This window comes from Leuciscus leuciscus, assembly GCF_965113295.1.
Source record: "Leuciscus leuciscus genome assembly, chromosome: 8".
Taxonomy (NCBI): domain Eukaryota; kingdom Metazoa; phylum Chordata; class Actinopteri; order Cypriniformes; family Leuciscidae; genus Leuciscus; species Leuciscus leuciscus.
In genome coordinates, this window is record NC_138732.1 from 41,337,749 (window position 1) to 41,355,062 (window position 17,314).

At 40.8% G+C, this 17,314-nt stretch overlaps 1 protein-coding gene and 1 long non-coding RNA gene across 2 annotated transcripts; both read right to left on the reverse strand.

Moving 5' to 3' along the window:
* Window positions 1-2,524: 2,524 nt before the first annotated feature.
* Window positions 2,525-3,784, reverse strand: LOC309505164. The gene is made up of 3 exons (XR_014208342.1): window positions 3,590-3,784; window positions 2,888-3,025; window positions 2,525-2,623 (listed from the first exon to the last, which is right to left on the reverse strand). It is a non-coding gene; the product is annotated as an uncharacterized lncRNA (long non-coding RNA).
* An 11,654-nt stretch (window positions 3,785-15,438) lies between these two features.
* LOC309505074 (uncharacterized protein) lies at window positions 15,439-17,026 on the reverse strand. Its single transcript, XM_082178459.1, has 3 exons — window positions 16,832-17,026; window positions 16,130-16,267; window positions 15,439-15,865 (listed from the first exon to the last, which is right to left on the reverse strand). The coding sequence occupies exons 1-3, from the start codon at window positions 16,914-16,916 to the stop codon at window positions 15,489-15,491; spliced, it is 600 nt and encodes a 199-aa protein (XP_082034585.1). The 5' UTR covers window positions 16,917-17,026; the 3' UTR covers window positions 15,439-15,488.
* Between the last annotated feature and the right edge of the window lie 288 nt (window positions 17,027-17,314).

Here is a 17,314-nt window from a genome sequence, read left to right on the forward strand (position 1 = left end):
GAGGTCGGCGGTATCGCCGGCGATACCAGCTCGCTTTTTTTTTATCAGTGTAAAAGAAACTCATAAATACTCTGTTGACTTTGATTTTCCATAGGAGTTTCATACATCAATCGATTCTGTTAAATGTGTATTATTTTTGTGTATACTCACAATAAAAACAAAGTTTTGTGCTTTTTGCCAAATAAAGAAAAATAAACACGAAGCGAGTTCTGCCTTCTCTCTGCCAGTGAAGTCCATTCTGAAACGCGTCCGAAAATGAACAATAACTCAGCGAATACTCAGTCAAACAGGCATACAGACACACAGGCATGAAGCTTGAATTCTCTTCTTTTAAATGAAGTAATTTATATAAAAAACAAATATTCTCATCTTGTGAAATCTGTATTAAAAGAGAGCGATTCCAGTCGAGCTCATCTCAGCTCATTACGTTTTAATCGGCCCCGCCCACGGAGAGCGCGCGCAATTCAAACGCAAATGACTGAGACGATCCCATACAAACTGTGAACGCCCACATATCAGCTCGAGAAAACACATCAAGTTTATTCAGATGATCAGTGTACTTGTCTACACTGTCTCGCAGCGCTATGAGGAATAATAATAATGGAAAACGTACCTCAGAAGTGCTGGTATTTCGAGGAGCAACGGATGGAATACTATAGTAAGTTTTTTTTCATTCTCAAGTAAATCGCGTTTCTGTGTGAATGAATGAACGGCAGAGATGCCCTGTTTACCACAACTCGCAAAAAGACAGTTTAAATTTGAATTGCGTTTCTGTGTGTGAATGAATGATCTGCTTTTAGCAAACTATTTTGCTATACTGAGTAAAAATCGACTGAAATGTGTTGAAATAAAATGTATTTGTATAAGCAACGTATTAAACTGCAAATTAACATTTATATTCCTTATAATAAAAACGAAAGACCTATGTTACAGACAAATGAAAGACAAAATTTAGTTGATTAGTTTTGGATAGATTACACATTTTTACTGTAAAATATCTGCCACCTCAAATAAGCTTTTATTTGCCAATTTTTGCTAATATGTTAAATATAGTATGTTTTGTCAATGTAGGCTATATTCGAAGTAATGAATCCTTAACTTTGAAATATGTATGATAAAATGTATACTTTAGTTTTTACAAAGAAAGATTATACTTCAATTGTTGTTGTAATTGTAACCTTTTTAATAAAAAATATATATTTACAAGGTAGATGTAAACAAATGTTAAAAGGTAAATATAAGCCTTTTCTTTAAATAATTTTTATTGTGTTTTATTATTGACAAATTTGGGGAGAGAATACATATTCCAAAACTGAAAATACAGTATGAGAATTAACTGCACAATTACTAGACATGTTTTCCTTGGATATTATACAATTTGCAAGCAAAATTTGTGGAAAAAAAATAAAATAAAAAATTGACATGCTTCCAACTGTGAACCAATTTGGTAGAATATATATATAGCTCTTGCATTCTTGTGGCTATAGGTGACACACCTGAATGAATGGCTCATTAAGTGGCCCCATTGTCTCCTCAGGTGTGAATCACTACATATGCATGATGCTGTTGAATTGTTGATGCCCCTTGCGCATATTGTCTTTACAAACAAAAAGTGTTTTACAAGATTTAAATCAATGTATTGTGTTATGTGAATGATAAGGTCAGGATGATTTTCACATCATTTTGAAGAAAAAACTCTAGGCAACGACATCAATAAGTCAAAAGTCTTATTGTCACATATTTAGTATGTGTTTTGTGGCCTTATTTCAGAAACTTTAGTTTTTCGTTTTCAATAACCATGCATAAACATTATTCTCTCAAAAATACAAACATGTACATGCATGTTGCTCAGATATTATGGTAGCCCTGTTTGTGCTAAATAGAGTGTAATTATACCTTTGCCATTAATATGTTTATAAGCAACTGAAAAAAGCACAAATGTCAGGGCATTGTCAGAACATCTCAAGGACCCCAAAAACCACTCAGACCCCAGAGGGTTAAAAGCACATCTTTTCAGACTTCCTAGGCATCTTCATGATGGGTGTTTGATCATTACCTTGTCTATGTTTTGTTTTTTTCTCTGTACTGTTATTTGTTTTTAGTTATTGTGAACCACTTTAGGCAACAACTGTTGCAATATAAAATGAAACTCTTCAGGCAAATAAAAATAATCGAGACTTAAAGTAGGAGATTTATTTGTTAGACAGGAAAAACATCCCATATATCAGTGGTAAACATCAACACCGTTAACTGCATGCATGGCCACATTCTTTATGGCCAGGAGGACACCCCTTAGGGCCAGGACATGGGGCATCAGGGTGACTTTTTTGGCAGTTTTCGGCACACACTGCAGGCTTTGCTGGTTCGGCCTCGTACTTCACTGGAGGCTTTGCTGGTTCGGCCACGTACTTCACTGGAGGCTTTGCTGGTTCGGCCACGTACTTCACTGGAGGCTTTGCTGGTTCGGCCACGTACTTCACTGGAGGCTTTGCTGGTTCGGCCACGTACTTCACTGGAGGCTCTGGAGGACCCCCCTTAGGGTCAGAACATGGGGCATCAGGGTGAGTTTTTTGCCAGTTTTCGGCACACACTGCAGGCTTTGCCGGTTCAGCTGCAGGCTTCACTGCATGGATTCAGATAGTCAGCTTTAATCAGTCCGTTTAACAACATTCAGTCTTAGATGTACAGCACAAAACACGCAAAGCATGAACAACAAGTTGTACATACAGAAATACATTTAATTTTAATTATTATTCATCATCTATTAAATTTGTAAAGCAATCCTGTGCTTGAAACTGTGCTATCGGCTCAATACACGGTGAACGATAAAATAAGTCCAACTGAAATAACGAGAAGGCTGACTCAAACACTAATAGAACATAAATACCTGTAAATGGAGCCATACACTGACGTCCACATCCATTGCTGCAGCATTTCTCATGTTTCGGACAGTCACTATCATAGGAACACAACTCAGCACACGTTCCTCCTCCAGATTTTGTGCTTGGACACTGTCCTGGCTTTTCTGTGATAGAGACACATGACAGAAACATACAGTAATGAGACTTTCAGCATTCAGTGATATGAAAAGAGTAGTCAAAGATCAGAGTAGGTTTTACAAGAAAATACTAGTTCAGTCTTTCTACTTTATAGTTTCATATTTAGTTCAGTTGAATTAACAATGTCCTCCAGAGCAGTCTCGATCACAAGTACATCCTCCACAGCACGACCGTCAGCTTTACCAGACACCACATGAGTGTTGTTGTAATAGTTTCAGTATTTATAAGTCAGGGGTTTCGCAGTGTGCGTCTCAAACTTGAAAATATTCATACATTTATCAGCTTCAAATCAAGTAGAAATACCATTTATAACTAAACTGACAATTAGTTTCAAAGACACAGAGTGCCATTACAACCTACCCCACTACTGGTGAGGTGTGTTATAGAAGCACAATGCAGAAAGAAGACATCCATCAATATGTTGTTCATAAGTTTACCATTACAACTAATTGTACTGTACATCATATTTTGTAAGGCATTTATTTATGCATTTCTTCAGGTGGTGTAATGAAGCTAAAAGATCTTCTCACCTATGACTCCAGCATGGTTTGTGCTCAAACATGCAGACAGACACAATAAAACAACACTCAACGAGCAGTACACTCGAGCTATCATCCTCTCGACCTGTGATCTCACAATCAACTCTACTGGAAAACGCGCTGAATTAGTCAGTCAGTAGGAACAGTGAGGCACACAAAACTACACTGAAAACATGTGTTGCTGAATCCCTTAACATAAAGTGCTGTCCAAAGATTTATAGATCCAAGGAAGTCTGGGTAACTCCAACCCTGATGAAACTCACCTGCGTGTAGCTTTCTAGTAGCCTAATCTTGAAGACCTTGATTAGCTTGTTCAGGTGTGTTTGATTAGGTTTGGAGGAGTGGAGCACTGCGGTCACCCAGATGACATAATTAGAAGATTGAGTGTTTCTATGGCAACACTATCAATGACAAAATGGTCAGGTGGTACAGCGATCACATGGTACAAGTCGGAGCTCTCAGAAAATTCCACGTTTACAAGTTGTTGTTATGAATACACCTCTTACACCTAAACTCTACTGGAAGTGGATCTCTACTGGCATAAATTTGCGTAGAATATGAAGAGACACAGCATACACAGACACAGGGGCATGTCTAGAAATGGAAACTGAATTACAATTGCTGATTGACTTGCGATGCGGATCCAAGTAATTATGACTAACAACAATGTTTCAAGCAACTAGGGAATACAGCCATTCTTATATCAACGCCACTTTAAAAAAAATATATATATATATATATATATATATTGATGATGAACAGATAGAATTTAGGCTGAAATTTTTTTTATTGAGTTAACAATAGGGGAATACAGAGCCATAAAAACACTTGAATCTATAAAACAATGAAATCAAAACTTTGCATCTTGTATCAAAATCATTCATCTAAAACATAAGCTATATTTTTCAACAGCCTGTATGTCTTAACAACTTTATAATTGTCCTCTATTGAGGTTAGGGAATTGTGAAAGATCTTTAAGTCAGTGGAAAACTGTCTACCATTCGGTACAGTTGACGTACTTTGCTTTATGTATATTATATTTCCCAAATAAAATATGAATTTAATTAAATTGTCAATTTCCAATAAACCGGTATCACATTCCATAAACAAGACCATAGATCTTGCACCTTGGAAACATATATGTTTCTGGATATATCTATCATAAACGGCAACACTTCTGTCATCTCTCAATAATATTTCATCTCATTCACTCCTGTCGTCATTATCTTAAAATCTGTAAATATGCACATTATTAGCAAACCTTAGGTTACTTGTGTAACCCTGGTTCTCTGTGAACAGTGCGATGTATCTCACTATACATCCCCAGGCGTGATAGACTTTGGAAGCACCAATTACGCCACAGCTCACAGTTACAATCACAGCTCATGATAAGGAGCCCACCCCCTCTCTATATATACAGCTATGAAACCCAAAACGGCATTCTAAGCACGCTCTTCCCCTGTGTTATGCGAGTAGGGAAGCTTGGTCAGATACCTTGCTCTGTTCCCAGAGAGCCGGAGTTACGCAAGTGACCTAACGTTCTCTTTCAAGCAAACACTCGGTATATCTCTATGGAAATGATATAGCCAACTCCCGTAACGCATGCTTTCCAAAGTTGCCGAACAGACCCAGCAAGAAAGAAAGAGAACCTTTCGATTCTCCAAAGAACCAACATTGAGAACTTCATGAGCCATAGAGGTTGCAGTTAGAGACCTGCACTCCCGCGGGACTACCGCGGGACCCGCGGGACCCAGCGCAACCGAGTGCGGCGCGGGACAATATTTGATGGGTGAATGCGGGTGCGGGCGGCAAGATATTATTGTGTGCGGGTTGCGGGAAAATAAAATTATTTGCGGGAAATATCGAACAAAATAAAATAACTAGAAACAAATAAAGCGTTATTTATCTAATGCACAAGCAACAAGGATAACTAAAATAAAAACGATTTACAGGCGCAAGGTCGGAAGCTAACTCTCGCGTGGTTCATAGGCGCGGAACAGCCAAGCCTTGCACCGCATTACTCAGGTGGATCGTTTAGTGTTACAGATATTAGTTCGTTATTAAAGAAAGGAACCTGCAAAACTACAAAACCAAACAAAGGAAAATCTGATATTTGGAAATGTTTTAGTATGCGACAGCGATGGAAAGCACCTTCCTTTTGCGAGCTGTGACAAATGCAGCAAAATACTCACAAGTCTGGAACTTCAGGTCTGAAGCGTCATGTGTGCACCGTTTTGAAAGGACAAAATCTTGCGGGAGCGAGACGGAGAAATCCGTCCCATGCAGGTCTCTAGTTGCAGTGACATTCAGACAGTAAAATCTGACAAATGTATGAGGGGAAGTCCAGCTTGTAAGGGTGGAATTCCTGCAGAGGTTCAAGCTGCAAGACTGCCGAATGACAAAAAAAAAGTTGTCAGTAATATGGTAGAAAACTGTACATTTCTTGTCTTTTCCACCCACTGCCACTTATACCACTGACGGATATAAGCGCAGTTACAACAGCTTAATATGTGGGAGAGCGTTGCTATAGAGAGTGACAATATTGCATTGCAATATGTAACACTTCAAAGTCAATACCAAATCAAAACTAGTTAGCACATTATTTGTAAATGAAAAGGTTTAATGACAAAATATGGTTATGGTTACACTTAAAATAGTTACAAAATAGATGTATGAGATGATGATAACTTATACCATTAATCTTACCCAGCATGTAAATGTTACCTGAGAGAGAGAGAGAGAGAGAGAGAGAGAGAGAGAGATTAAGAGGAAAGAGGATGTAAAGAGAGAGAGCCCCAAGAAAGGGATCCAGAGAAGAAGAGAGCCAGAGCATAAAAGAGACAGAGCAACAGTTTCAATCTTCTTTTATCCTTTCCCGACCATGTGACTAAAACCCAATTGTGAGACATTCAAACTGACCAATCAGATAATTACACTTCCCCCACCTTACTAAAGGTGTGACAATTCATCGACCCACATATTGTACACACATATTGGCCTACAGGCTTTGATCACTATCTGTGTCTTTGGGAACTCCAAATGGCCCTTGTGTTGGAAAGAGGGGGTAGAAAAACAGTCAAGCAAATGTCTTTGTTCGTTTCGAATATCTTGGATTATTTCAATTCTACAAGCTTGCCGCTGCACAAATATCTCATACCGAAATCCTCTTGAACACTTCCCTGAGGTAGCCATACCCCTTGTAGAATGAGCCCTTAAGCCCACTGGGGAATGAAGACTCATAGAAGTATAGGCCAATTCAATCGCCTCCACCATCCAGTGGGAAAAGCGCTGCGAGGAGATCGGCTTATGAGATCGGTCCATGAAACGAATTACTGATCATTCTTAATGAATGATCATGTCCTGTTTACATAATGCCGTAGCGCTTGTACAGGACACAAAGTGTGCAATTTCTGCTCCTCTGAAGAAAATGGAGGGGGGTAAAAGTAGGGCTGGGTATCGAGTTCAATACTTTTTAGGCACCGACCGAATTGACTCGATACCATTGAGTATCAAAAAACGTCTTGTTGTTCGTACCAAATTTCAATACCTAAGGGGTCAATCTCGTCAATATCTGTGAGCCAATAATCATGAAGCGTGATTGGCTGTGGCGAGGCATCAAGGAAAAACACTAGTTTACTCCGGGCGGTTACACCCAGAGACGTGGCTCACATGTGAGGCTGTAGTATGTAAGCGTCCCACACAAACCATGTAAAAGATGTGCTTTGTGACAATACACTTGAGAACTTGTGATTGTGCCCATCAGACCACATTCTTTTGGTGGATGAGTATTCTGGACTGTCAGCAATCCACGGAACATTGTGTGTTGAGGGGAAGCTGAACTGGGCCGAACACAACTTAGAACCATTTGCCCGCCCAAATTCCACATCCTCCGCTTCTTCGCAGGTGGGGAAACAAATGTGGTGGAATCGGGAGTGGAATTTATCCCTGTCCACAATGCTCCAGAGATTTAGCCACAGTGACCTCTCAGGGTGGTAAGAGGAACTAATAGGTTCAGTGGCTTTGGCCACATTCAAATAAATTGACATTGGATGGTTAGCGGACTTGGACTTTGCAGCCGCCGCGAATGACTGCTTTCCCCACACCTTTTGCAGTCCTGGACTGGTGAAACAGGACACGGGGGAACAGGAGGACGTGGTGATCTCTTACACACTCATGTGACTGAGCGCATATAAGAAAATCGTCCAGATAAGCAGATATTCTGAGCTCATTGCCTCTCTGCACCTGCTGAACCCATGCAGAGTTAGGCTGAGCCTGAATGGAAGAGTAAAAAAAAAAAAAAAAAAGTGTACACATTGCTCTGAAAGGAAAAACTGATATATTTCCTGTGCGCAGGATAGATGCTTATATGAAAGTAAGCATCCTTGAGATTGCCCCTGCAGATTGTGCGAGCGAGAGCTTTGTACGCACTACTGCAACGCTTTACTTTGGAATTGACAACAAAGCATTGGCACGTCTTCAAAGTACAGAATGCTGGCGAGAATGCTCAAGTCAGCCTAAAGAAATGAGCCAATAACTGTATTTTTAAAATAGTCGCCGTTTCGGTATAATTATCTATAAGATCATGTTACTTGTTTAGAAGATGTCACACAATTTTGCCAGTTCTTATCTCTTTAGCATGCTGGCATTTTATAATCCATCTTGAGATAATGGCGACAGTGTTCTCATGTCGGAACCAAACTTTGGAATGAACTCCCACTTTCTGTAAAGTCACTACCGAAATTTAAGGCCATGTTAAAAGCACATCTTTTCAGACTTCCTAGGCATCTTCATGACGGGTGTTTGATCATTACCTTGTCTATGTTTTGTTTTTTTCTCTGTACTGTTATTTGTTTTTAGTTATTGTGAACCACTTTGGGCAACAGCTGTTGCAATATAAAAATGAAACTCTTCAGGCAAATAAAAATAAATCGAGACTTAAAGTAGGACATTTATTTGTTAGACAGGAAAAACATCCCATACATCAGTGGTAAACATCAACACCGTTAACTGCATGCATGGCCACATTCTTTATGGCCAGGAGGACACCCCTTAGGGCCAGGACATGGGGCATCAGGGTGACTTTTTTGGCAGTTTTCGGCACACACTGCAGGCTTTGCTGGTTCGGCCACATACTTCACTGGAGGCTTTGCTGGTTCGGCCACGTACTTCACTGGAGGCTTTGCTGGTTCGGCCACGTACTTCACTGGAGGCTTTGCTGGTTCGGCCACGTACTTCACTGGAGGCTCTGGAGGACCCCCCTTAGGGTCAGAACATGGGGCATCAGGGTGAGTTTTTTGCCAGTTTTCGGCACACACTGCAGGCTTTGCCGGTTCAGCTGCAGGCTTCACTGCATGGATTCAGATAGTCAGCTTTAATCAGTCCGTTTAACAACATTCAGTCTTAGATGTACAGCACAAAACACGCAAAGCATGAACAACAAGTTGTACATACAGAAATACATTTTATTTTAATTATTATTCATCATCTATTAAATTTGTAAAGCAATCCTGTGCTTGAAACTGTGCTATCGGCTCAATACACGGTGAACGATAAAATAAGTCCAACTGAAATAACGAGAAGGCTGACTCAAACACTAATAGAACATAAATACCTGTAAGTGGAGCCATACACTGACGTCCACATCCATTGCTGCAGCATTTCTCATGTTTCGGACAGTCACTATCATAGGAACACAACTCAGCACACGTTCCTCCTCCAGATTTTGTGCTTGGACACTGTCCTGGCTTTTCTGTGATAGAGACACATGACAGAAACATACAGTAATGAGACTTTCAGCATTCAGTGATATGAAAAGAGTAGTCAAAGATCAGAGTAGGTTTTACAAGAAAATACTAGTTCAGTCTTTCTACTTTATAGTTTCATATTTAGTTCAGTTGAATTAACAATGTCCTCCAGAGCAGTCTCGATCACAAGTACATCCTCCACAGCACGACCGTCAGCTTTACCAGACACCACATGAGTGTTGTTGTAATAGTTTCAGTATTTATAAGTCAGGGGTTTCGCAGTGTGCGTCTCAAACTTGAAAATATTCATACATTTATCAGCTTCAAATCAAGTAGAAATACCATTTATAACTAAACTGACAATTAGTTTCAAAGACACAGAGTGCCATTACAACCTACCCCACTACTGGTGAGGTGTGTTATAGAAGCACAATGCAGAAAGAAGACATCCATCAATATGTTGTTCATAAGTTTACCATTACAACTAATTGTACTGTACATCATATTTTGTAAGGCATTTATTTATGCATTTCTTCGGGTGGTGTAATGAAGCTAAAAGATCTTCTCACCTATGACAGCAGCCATGTCACCCTGTAGCCCAAGACCAGTTGCCCACTGAAGCTAAGCAGGGCTGAGCCTGGTTAGTACCTGGATGGGAGACCTCCTGAGAAAACCAGGTTGCTGCTGGCAGAGGTGTTAGTGAGGCCAGCAGGGGGCGCTCACCCTGTGGTCTGTGTGGGTCCTAACGCCCCAGTATAGTGATGGGACACTATACTGTCAAAGAGCACCGTCCTTCGGATGAGACGTAAAACCGAGGTCCTGACTCTCTGTGGTCATTAAAAATCCCAGGATGTCTTTCGAAAGAGTAGGGGGTGTAACCCCGGCATCCTGGCCAAATTTGCCCAGTGGCCTCTGTCCATCATGGCCTCCTAATCATTCCCATATACTAATTGGCTTCATCACTGTCTCCTCTCCACCAGTAAGCTGGTGTGTGGTGGGCGTTCTGGCGCAATATGGCTGCCGTCGCATCATCCAAGTGGATGCTGCACATTGGTGGTGGTTGAGGAGATCCCCCCTTCTATGTAAAGCGCTTTGAGTGCCGAGAAAAGCGCTATATAAATGTAATGAATTATTATTATTTATGACTCCAGCATGGTTTGTGCTCAAACATGCAGACAGACACAATAAAACAACACTCAACGAGCAGTACACTCGAGCTATCATCCTCTCGACCTGTGATCTCACAATCAACTCTACTGGAAAACGCGCTGAATTAGTCAGTCAGTAGGAACAGTGAGGCACACAAAACTACACTGAAAACATGTGTTGCTGAATCCCTTAACATAAAGTGCTGTCCAAAGATTTATAGATCCAAGGACGTCTGGGTAACTCCAACCCTGATGAAACTCACCTGCGTGTAGCTTTCTAGTAGCCTAATCTTGAAGACCTTGATTAGCTTGTTCAGGTGTGTTTGATTAGGTTTGGAGGAGTGGAGCACTGCGGTCACCCAGATGACATAATTAGAAGATTGAGTGTTTCTATGGCAACACTATCAATGACAAAATGGTCAGGTGGTACAGCGATCACATGGTACAAGTCGGAGCTCTCAGAAAATTCCACGTTTACAAGTTGTTGTTATGAATACACCTCTTACACCTAAACTCTACTGGAAGTGGATCTCTACTGGCATAAATTTGCGTAGAATATGAAGAGACACAGCATACACAGACACAGGGGCATGTCTAGAAATGGAAACTGAATTACAATTGCTGATTGACTTGCGATGCGGATCCAAGTAATTATGACTAACAACAATGTTTCAAGCAACTAGGGAATACAGCCATTCTTATATCAACGCCACTTTAAAAAAAAATTATATATATATATATATATATTGATGATGAACAGATAGAATTTAGGCTGAAAAATTTTTTATTGAGTTAACAATAGGGGAATACAGAGCCATAAAAACACTTGAATCTATAAAACAATGAAATCAAAACTTTGCATCTTGTATCAAAATCATACATCTAAAACATAAGCTATCTTTTTCAACAGCCTGTATGTCTTAACAACTTTATAATTGTCCTCTATTGAGGTTAGGGAATTGTGAAAGATCTTTAAGTCAGTGGAAAACTGTCTACCATTCGGTACAGTTGACGTACTTTGCTTTATGTATATTATATTTCCCAAATAAAATATGAATTTAATTAAATTGTCAATTTCCAATAAACCGGTATCACATTCCATAAACAAGACCATAGATCTTGCACCTTGGAAACATATATGTTTCTGGATATATCTATCATAAACGGCAACACTTCTGTCATCTCTCAATAATATTTCATCTCATTCACTCCTGTCGTCATTATCTTAAAATCTGTAAATATGCACATTATTAGCAAACCTTAGGTTACTTGTGTAACCCTGGTTCTCTGTGAACAGTGCGATGTATCTCACTATACATCCCCAGGCGTGATAGACTTTGGAAGCACCAATTACGCCACAGCTCACAGTTACAATCACAGCTCATGATAAGGAGCCCACCCCCTCTCTATATATACAGCTATGAAACCCAAAACGGCATTCTAAGCACGCTCTTCCCCTGTATTATGCGAGTAGGGAAGCTTGGTCAGATACCTTGCTCTGTTCCCAGAGAGCCGGAGTTACGCAAGTGACCTAACGTTCTCTTTCAAGCAAACACTCAGTATATCTCTATGGAAATGATATAGCCAACTCCCGTAACGCATGCTTTCCAAAGTTGCCGAACAGACCCAGCAAGAAAGAAAGAGAACCTTTCGATTCTCCAAAGAACCAACATTGAGAACTTCATGAGCCATAGAGGTTGCAGTTAGAGACCTGCACTCCCGCGGGACTACCGCGGGACCCGCGGGACCCAGCGCAACCGAGTGCGGCGCGGGACAATATTTGATGGGTGAATGCGGGTGCGGGCGGCAAGATATTATTGTGTGCGGGTTGCGGGAAAATAAAATTATTTGCGGGAAATATCGAACAAAATAAAATAACTAGAAACAAATAAAGCGTTATTTATCTAATGCACAAGCAACAAGGATAACTAAAATAAAAACGATTTACAGGCGCAAGGTCGGAAGCTAACTCTCGCGTGGTTCATAGGCGCGGAACAGCCAAGCCTTGCACCGCATTACTCAGGTGGATCGTTTAGTGTTACAGATATTAGTTCGTTATTAAAGAAAGGAACCTGCAAAACTACAAAACCAAACAAAGGAAAATCTGATATTTGGAAATGTTTTAGTATGCGACAGCGATGGAAAGCACCTTCCTTTTGCGAGCTGTGACAAATGCAGCAAAATACTCACAAGTCTGGAACTTCAGGTCTGAAGCGTCATGTGTGCACCGTTTTGAAAGGACAAAATCTTGCGGGAGCGAGACGGAGAAATCCGTCCCATGCAGGTCTCTAGTTGCAGTGACATTCAGACAGTAAAATCTGACAAATGTATGAGGGGAAGTCCAGCTTGTAAGGGTGGAATTCCTGCAGAGGTTCAAGCTGCAAGACTGCCGAATGACAAAAAAAAAGTTGTCAGTAATATGGTAGAAAACTGTACATTTCTTGTCTTTTCCACCCACTGCCACTTATACCACTGACGGATATAAGCGCAGTTACAACAGCTTAATATGTGGGAGAGCGTTGCTATAGAGAGTGACAATATTGCATTGCAATATGTAACACTTCAAAGTCAATACCAAATCAAAACTAGTTAGCACATTATTTGTAAATGAAAAGGTTTAATGACAAAATATGGTTATGGTTACACTTAAAATAGTTACAAAATAGATGTATGAGATGATGATAACTTATACCATTAATCTTACCCAGCATGTAAATGTTACCTGAGAGAGAGAGAGAGAGAGAGAGAGAGAGAGATTAAGAGGAAAGAGGATGTAAAGAGAGAGAGCCCCAAGAAAGGGATCCAGAGAAGAAGAGAGCCAGAGCATAAAAGAGACAGAGCAACAGTTTCAATCTTCTTTTATCCTTTCCCGACCATGTGACTAAAACCCAATTGTGAGACATTCAAACTGACCAATCAGATAATTACACTTCCCCCACCTTACTAAAGGTGTGACAATTCATCGACCCACATATTGTACACACATATTGGCCTACAGGCTTTGATCACTATCTGTGTCTTTGGGAACTCCAAATGGCCCTTGTGTTGGAAAGAGGGGGTAGAAAAACAGTCAAGCAAATGTCTTTGTTCGTTTCGAATATCTTGGATTATTTCAATTCTACAAGCTTGCCGCTGCACAAATATCTCATACCGAAATCCTCTTGAACACTTCCCTGAGGTAGCCATACCCCTTGTAGAATGAGCCCTTAAGCCCACTGGGGAATGAAGACTCATAGAAGTATAGGCCAATTCAATCGCCTCCACCATCCAGTGGGAAAAGCGCTGCGAGGAGATCGGCTTATGAGATCGGTCCATGAAACGAATTACTGATCATTCTTAATGAATGATCATGTCCTGTTTACATAATGCCGTAGCGCTTGTACAGGACACAAAGTGTGCAATTTCTGCTCCTCTGAAGAAAATGGAGGGGGGTAAAAGTAGGGCTGGGTATCGAGTTCAATACTTTTTAGGCACCGACCGAATTGACTCGATACCATTGAGTATCAAAAAACGTCTTGTTGTTCGTACCAAATTTCAATACCTAAGGGGTCAATCTCGTCAATATCTGTGAGCCAATAATCATGAAGCGTGATTGGCTGTGGCGAGGCATCAAGGAAAAACACTAGTTTACTCCGGGCGGTTACACCCAGAGACGTGGCTCACATGTGAGGCTGTAGTATGTAAGCGTCCCAAACAACCCATGTAAAAGATGTGCTTTGTGACAATACACTTGAGAACTTGTGATTGTGCCCATCAGACCACATTCTTTTGGTGGATGAGTATTCTGGACTGTCAGCAATCCACGGAACATTGTGTGTTGAGGGGAAGCTGAACTGGGCCGAACACAACTTAGAACCATTTGCCCGCCCAAATTCCACATCCTCCGCTTCTTCGCAGGTGGGGAAACAAATGTGGTGGAATCGGGAGTGGAATTTATCCCTGTCCACAATGCTCCAGAGATTTAGCCACAGTGACCTCTCAGGGTGGTAAGAGGAACTAATAGGTTCAGTGGCTTTGGCCACATTCAAATAAATTGACATTGGATGGTTAGCGGACTTGGACTTTGCAGCCGCCGCGAATGACTGCTTTCCCCACACCTTTTGCAGTCCTGGACTGGTGAAACAGGACACGGGGGAACAGGAGGACGTGGTGATCTCTTACACACTCATGTGACTGAGCGCATATAAGAAAATCGTCCAGATAAGCAGATATTCTGAGCTCATTGCCTCTCTGCACCTGCTGAACCCATGCAGAGTTAGGCTGAGCCTGAATGGAAGAGTAAAAAAAAAAAAAAAAAGTGTACACATTGCTCTGAAAGGAAAAACTGATATATTTCCTGTGCGCAGGATAGATGCTTATATGAAAGTAAGCATCCTTGAGATTGCCCCTGCAGATTGTGCGAGCGAGAGCTTTGTACGCACTACTGCAACGCTTTACTTTGGAATTGACAACAAAGCATTGGCACGTCTTCAAAGTACAGAATGCTGGCGAGAATGCTCAAGTCAGCCTAAAGAAATGAGCCAATAACTGTATTTTTAAAATAGTCGCCGTTTCGGTATAATTATCTATAAGATCATGTTACTTGTTTAGAAGATGTCACACAATTTTGCCAGTTCTTATCTCTTTAGCATGCTGGCATTTTATAATCCATCTTGAGATAATGGCGACAGAGTGTTCTCATGTCGGAACCAAACTTTGGAATGAACTCCCACTTTCTGTAAAGTCACTACCGAAATTTAAGGCCATGTTAAAAGCACATCTTTTCAGACTTCCTAGGCATCTTCATGATGGGTGTTTGATCATTACCTTGTCTATGTTTTGTTTTTTTCTCTGTACTGTTATTTGTTTTTAGTTATTGTGAACCACTTTGGGCAACAGCTGTTGCAATATAAAAATGAAACTCTTCAGGCAAATATAAATAAATCGAGACTTAAAGTAGGACATTTATTTGTTAGACAGGAAAAACATCCCATACATCAGTGGTAAACATCAACACCGTTAACTGCATGCATGGCCACATTCTTTATGGCCAGGAGGACACCCCTTAGGGCCAGGACATGGGGCATCAGGGTGACTTTTTTGGCAGTTTTCGGCACACACTGCAGGCTTTGCTGGTTCGGCCACATACTTCACTGGAGGCTTTGCTGGTTCGGCCACGTACTTCACTGGAGGCTTTGCTGGTTCGGCCACGTACTTCACTGGAGGCTTTGCTGGTTCGGCCACGTACTTCACTGGAGGCTTTGCTGGTTCGGCCACGTACTTCACTGGAGGCTCTGGAGGACCCCCCTTAGGGTCAGAACATGGGGCATCAGGGTGAGTTTTTTGCCAGTTTTCGGCACACACTGCAGGCTTTGCCGGTTCAGCTGCAGGCTTCACTGCATGGATTCAGATAGTCAGCTTTAATCAGTCCGTTTAACAACATTCAGTCTTAGATGTACAGCACAAAACACGCAAAGCATGAACAACAAGTTGTACATACAGAAATACATTTTATTTTAATTATTATTCATCATCTATTAAATTTGTAAAGCAATCCTGTGCTTGAAACTGTGCTATCGGCTCAATACACGGTGAACGATAAAATAAGTCCAACTGAAATAACGAGAAGGCTGACTCAAACACTAATAGAACATAAATACCTGTAAGTGGAGCCATACACTGACGTCCACATCCATTGCTGCAGCATTTCTCATGTTTCGGACAGTCACTATCATAGGAACACAACTCAGCACACGTTCCTCCTCCAGATTTTGTGCTTGGACACTGTCCTGGCTTTTCTGTGATAGAGACACATGACAGAAACATACAGTAATGAGACTTTCAGCATTCAGTGATATGAAAAGAGTAGTCAAAGATCAGAGTAGGTTTTACAAGAAAATACTAGTTCAGTCTTTCTACTTTATAGTTTCATATTTAGTTCAGTTGAATTAACAATGTCCTCCAGAGCAGTCTCGATCACAAGTACATCCTCCACAGCACGACCGTCAGCTTTACCAGACACCACATGAGTGTTGTTGTAATAGTTTCAGTATTTATAAGTCAGGGGTTTCGCAGTGTGCGTCTCAAACTTGAAAATATTCATACATTTATCAGCTTCAAATCAAGTAGAAATACCATTTATAACTAAACTGACAATTAGTTTCAAAGACACAGAGTGCCATTACAACCTACCCCACTACTGGTGAGGTGTGTTATAGAAGCACAATGCAGAAAGAAGACATCCATCAATATGTTGTTCATAAGTTTACCATTACAACTAATTGTACTGTACATCATATTTTGTAAGGCATTTATTTATGCATTTCTTCGGGTGGTGTAATGAAGCTAAAAGATCTTCTCACCTATGACTCCAGCATGGTTTGTGCTCAAACATGCAGACAGACACAATAAAACAACACTCAACGAGCAGTACACTCGAGCTATCATCCTCTCGACCTGTGATCTCACAATCAACTCTACTGGAAAACGCGCTGAATTAGTCAGTCAGTAGGAACAGTGAGGCACACAAAACTACACTGAAAACATGTGTTGCTGAATCCCTTAACATAAAGTGCTGTCCAAAGATTTATAGATCCAAGGACGTCTGGGTAACTCCAACCCTGATGAAACTCACCTGCGTGTAGCTTTCTAGTAGCCTAATCTTGAAGACCTTGATTAGCTTGTTCAGGTGTGTTTGATTAGGTTTGGAGGAGTGGAGCACTGCGGTCACCCAGATGACATAATTAGAAGATTGAGTGTTTCTATGGCAACACTATCAATGACAAAATGGTCAGGTGGTACAGCGATCACATGGTACAAGTCGGAGCTCTCAGAAAATTCCACGT

Excerpts from the sequence above, each read along its gene's own strand:
- LOC309505074 (XM_082178459.1), bottom strand. The coding sequence starts at position 16,916 with ATGATAGCTCGAGTGTACTGCTCGTTGAGTGTTGTTTTATTGTGTCTG. Across the intron at positions 16,268-16,831 it reads AAACCATGCTGGAGTCATAG|AAAAGCCAGGACAGTGTCCA; the intron begins GTGAGAAGATCT and ends TCTCTATCACAG. Across the intron at positions 15,866-16,129 it reads GTGTATGGCTCCACTTACAG|TGAAGCCTGCAGCTGAACCG; the intron begins GTATTTATGTTC and ends GAATCCATGCAG.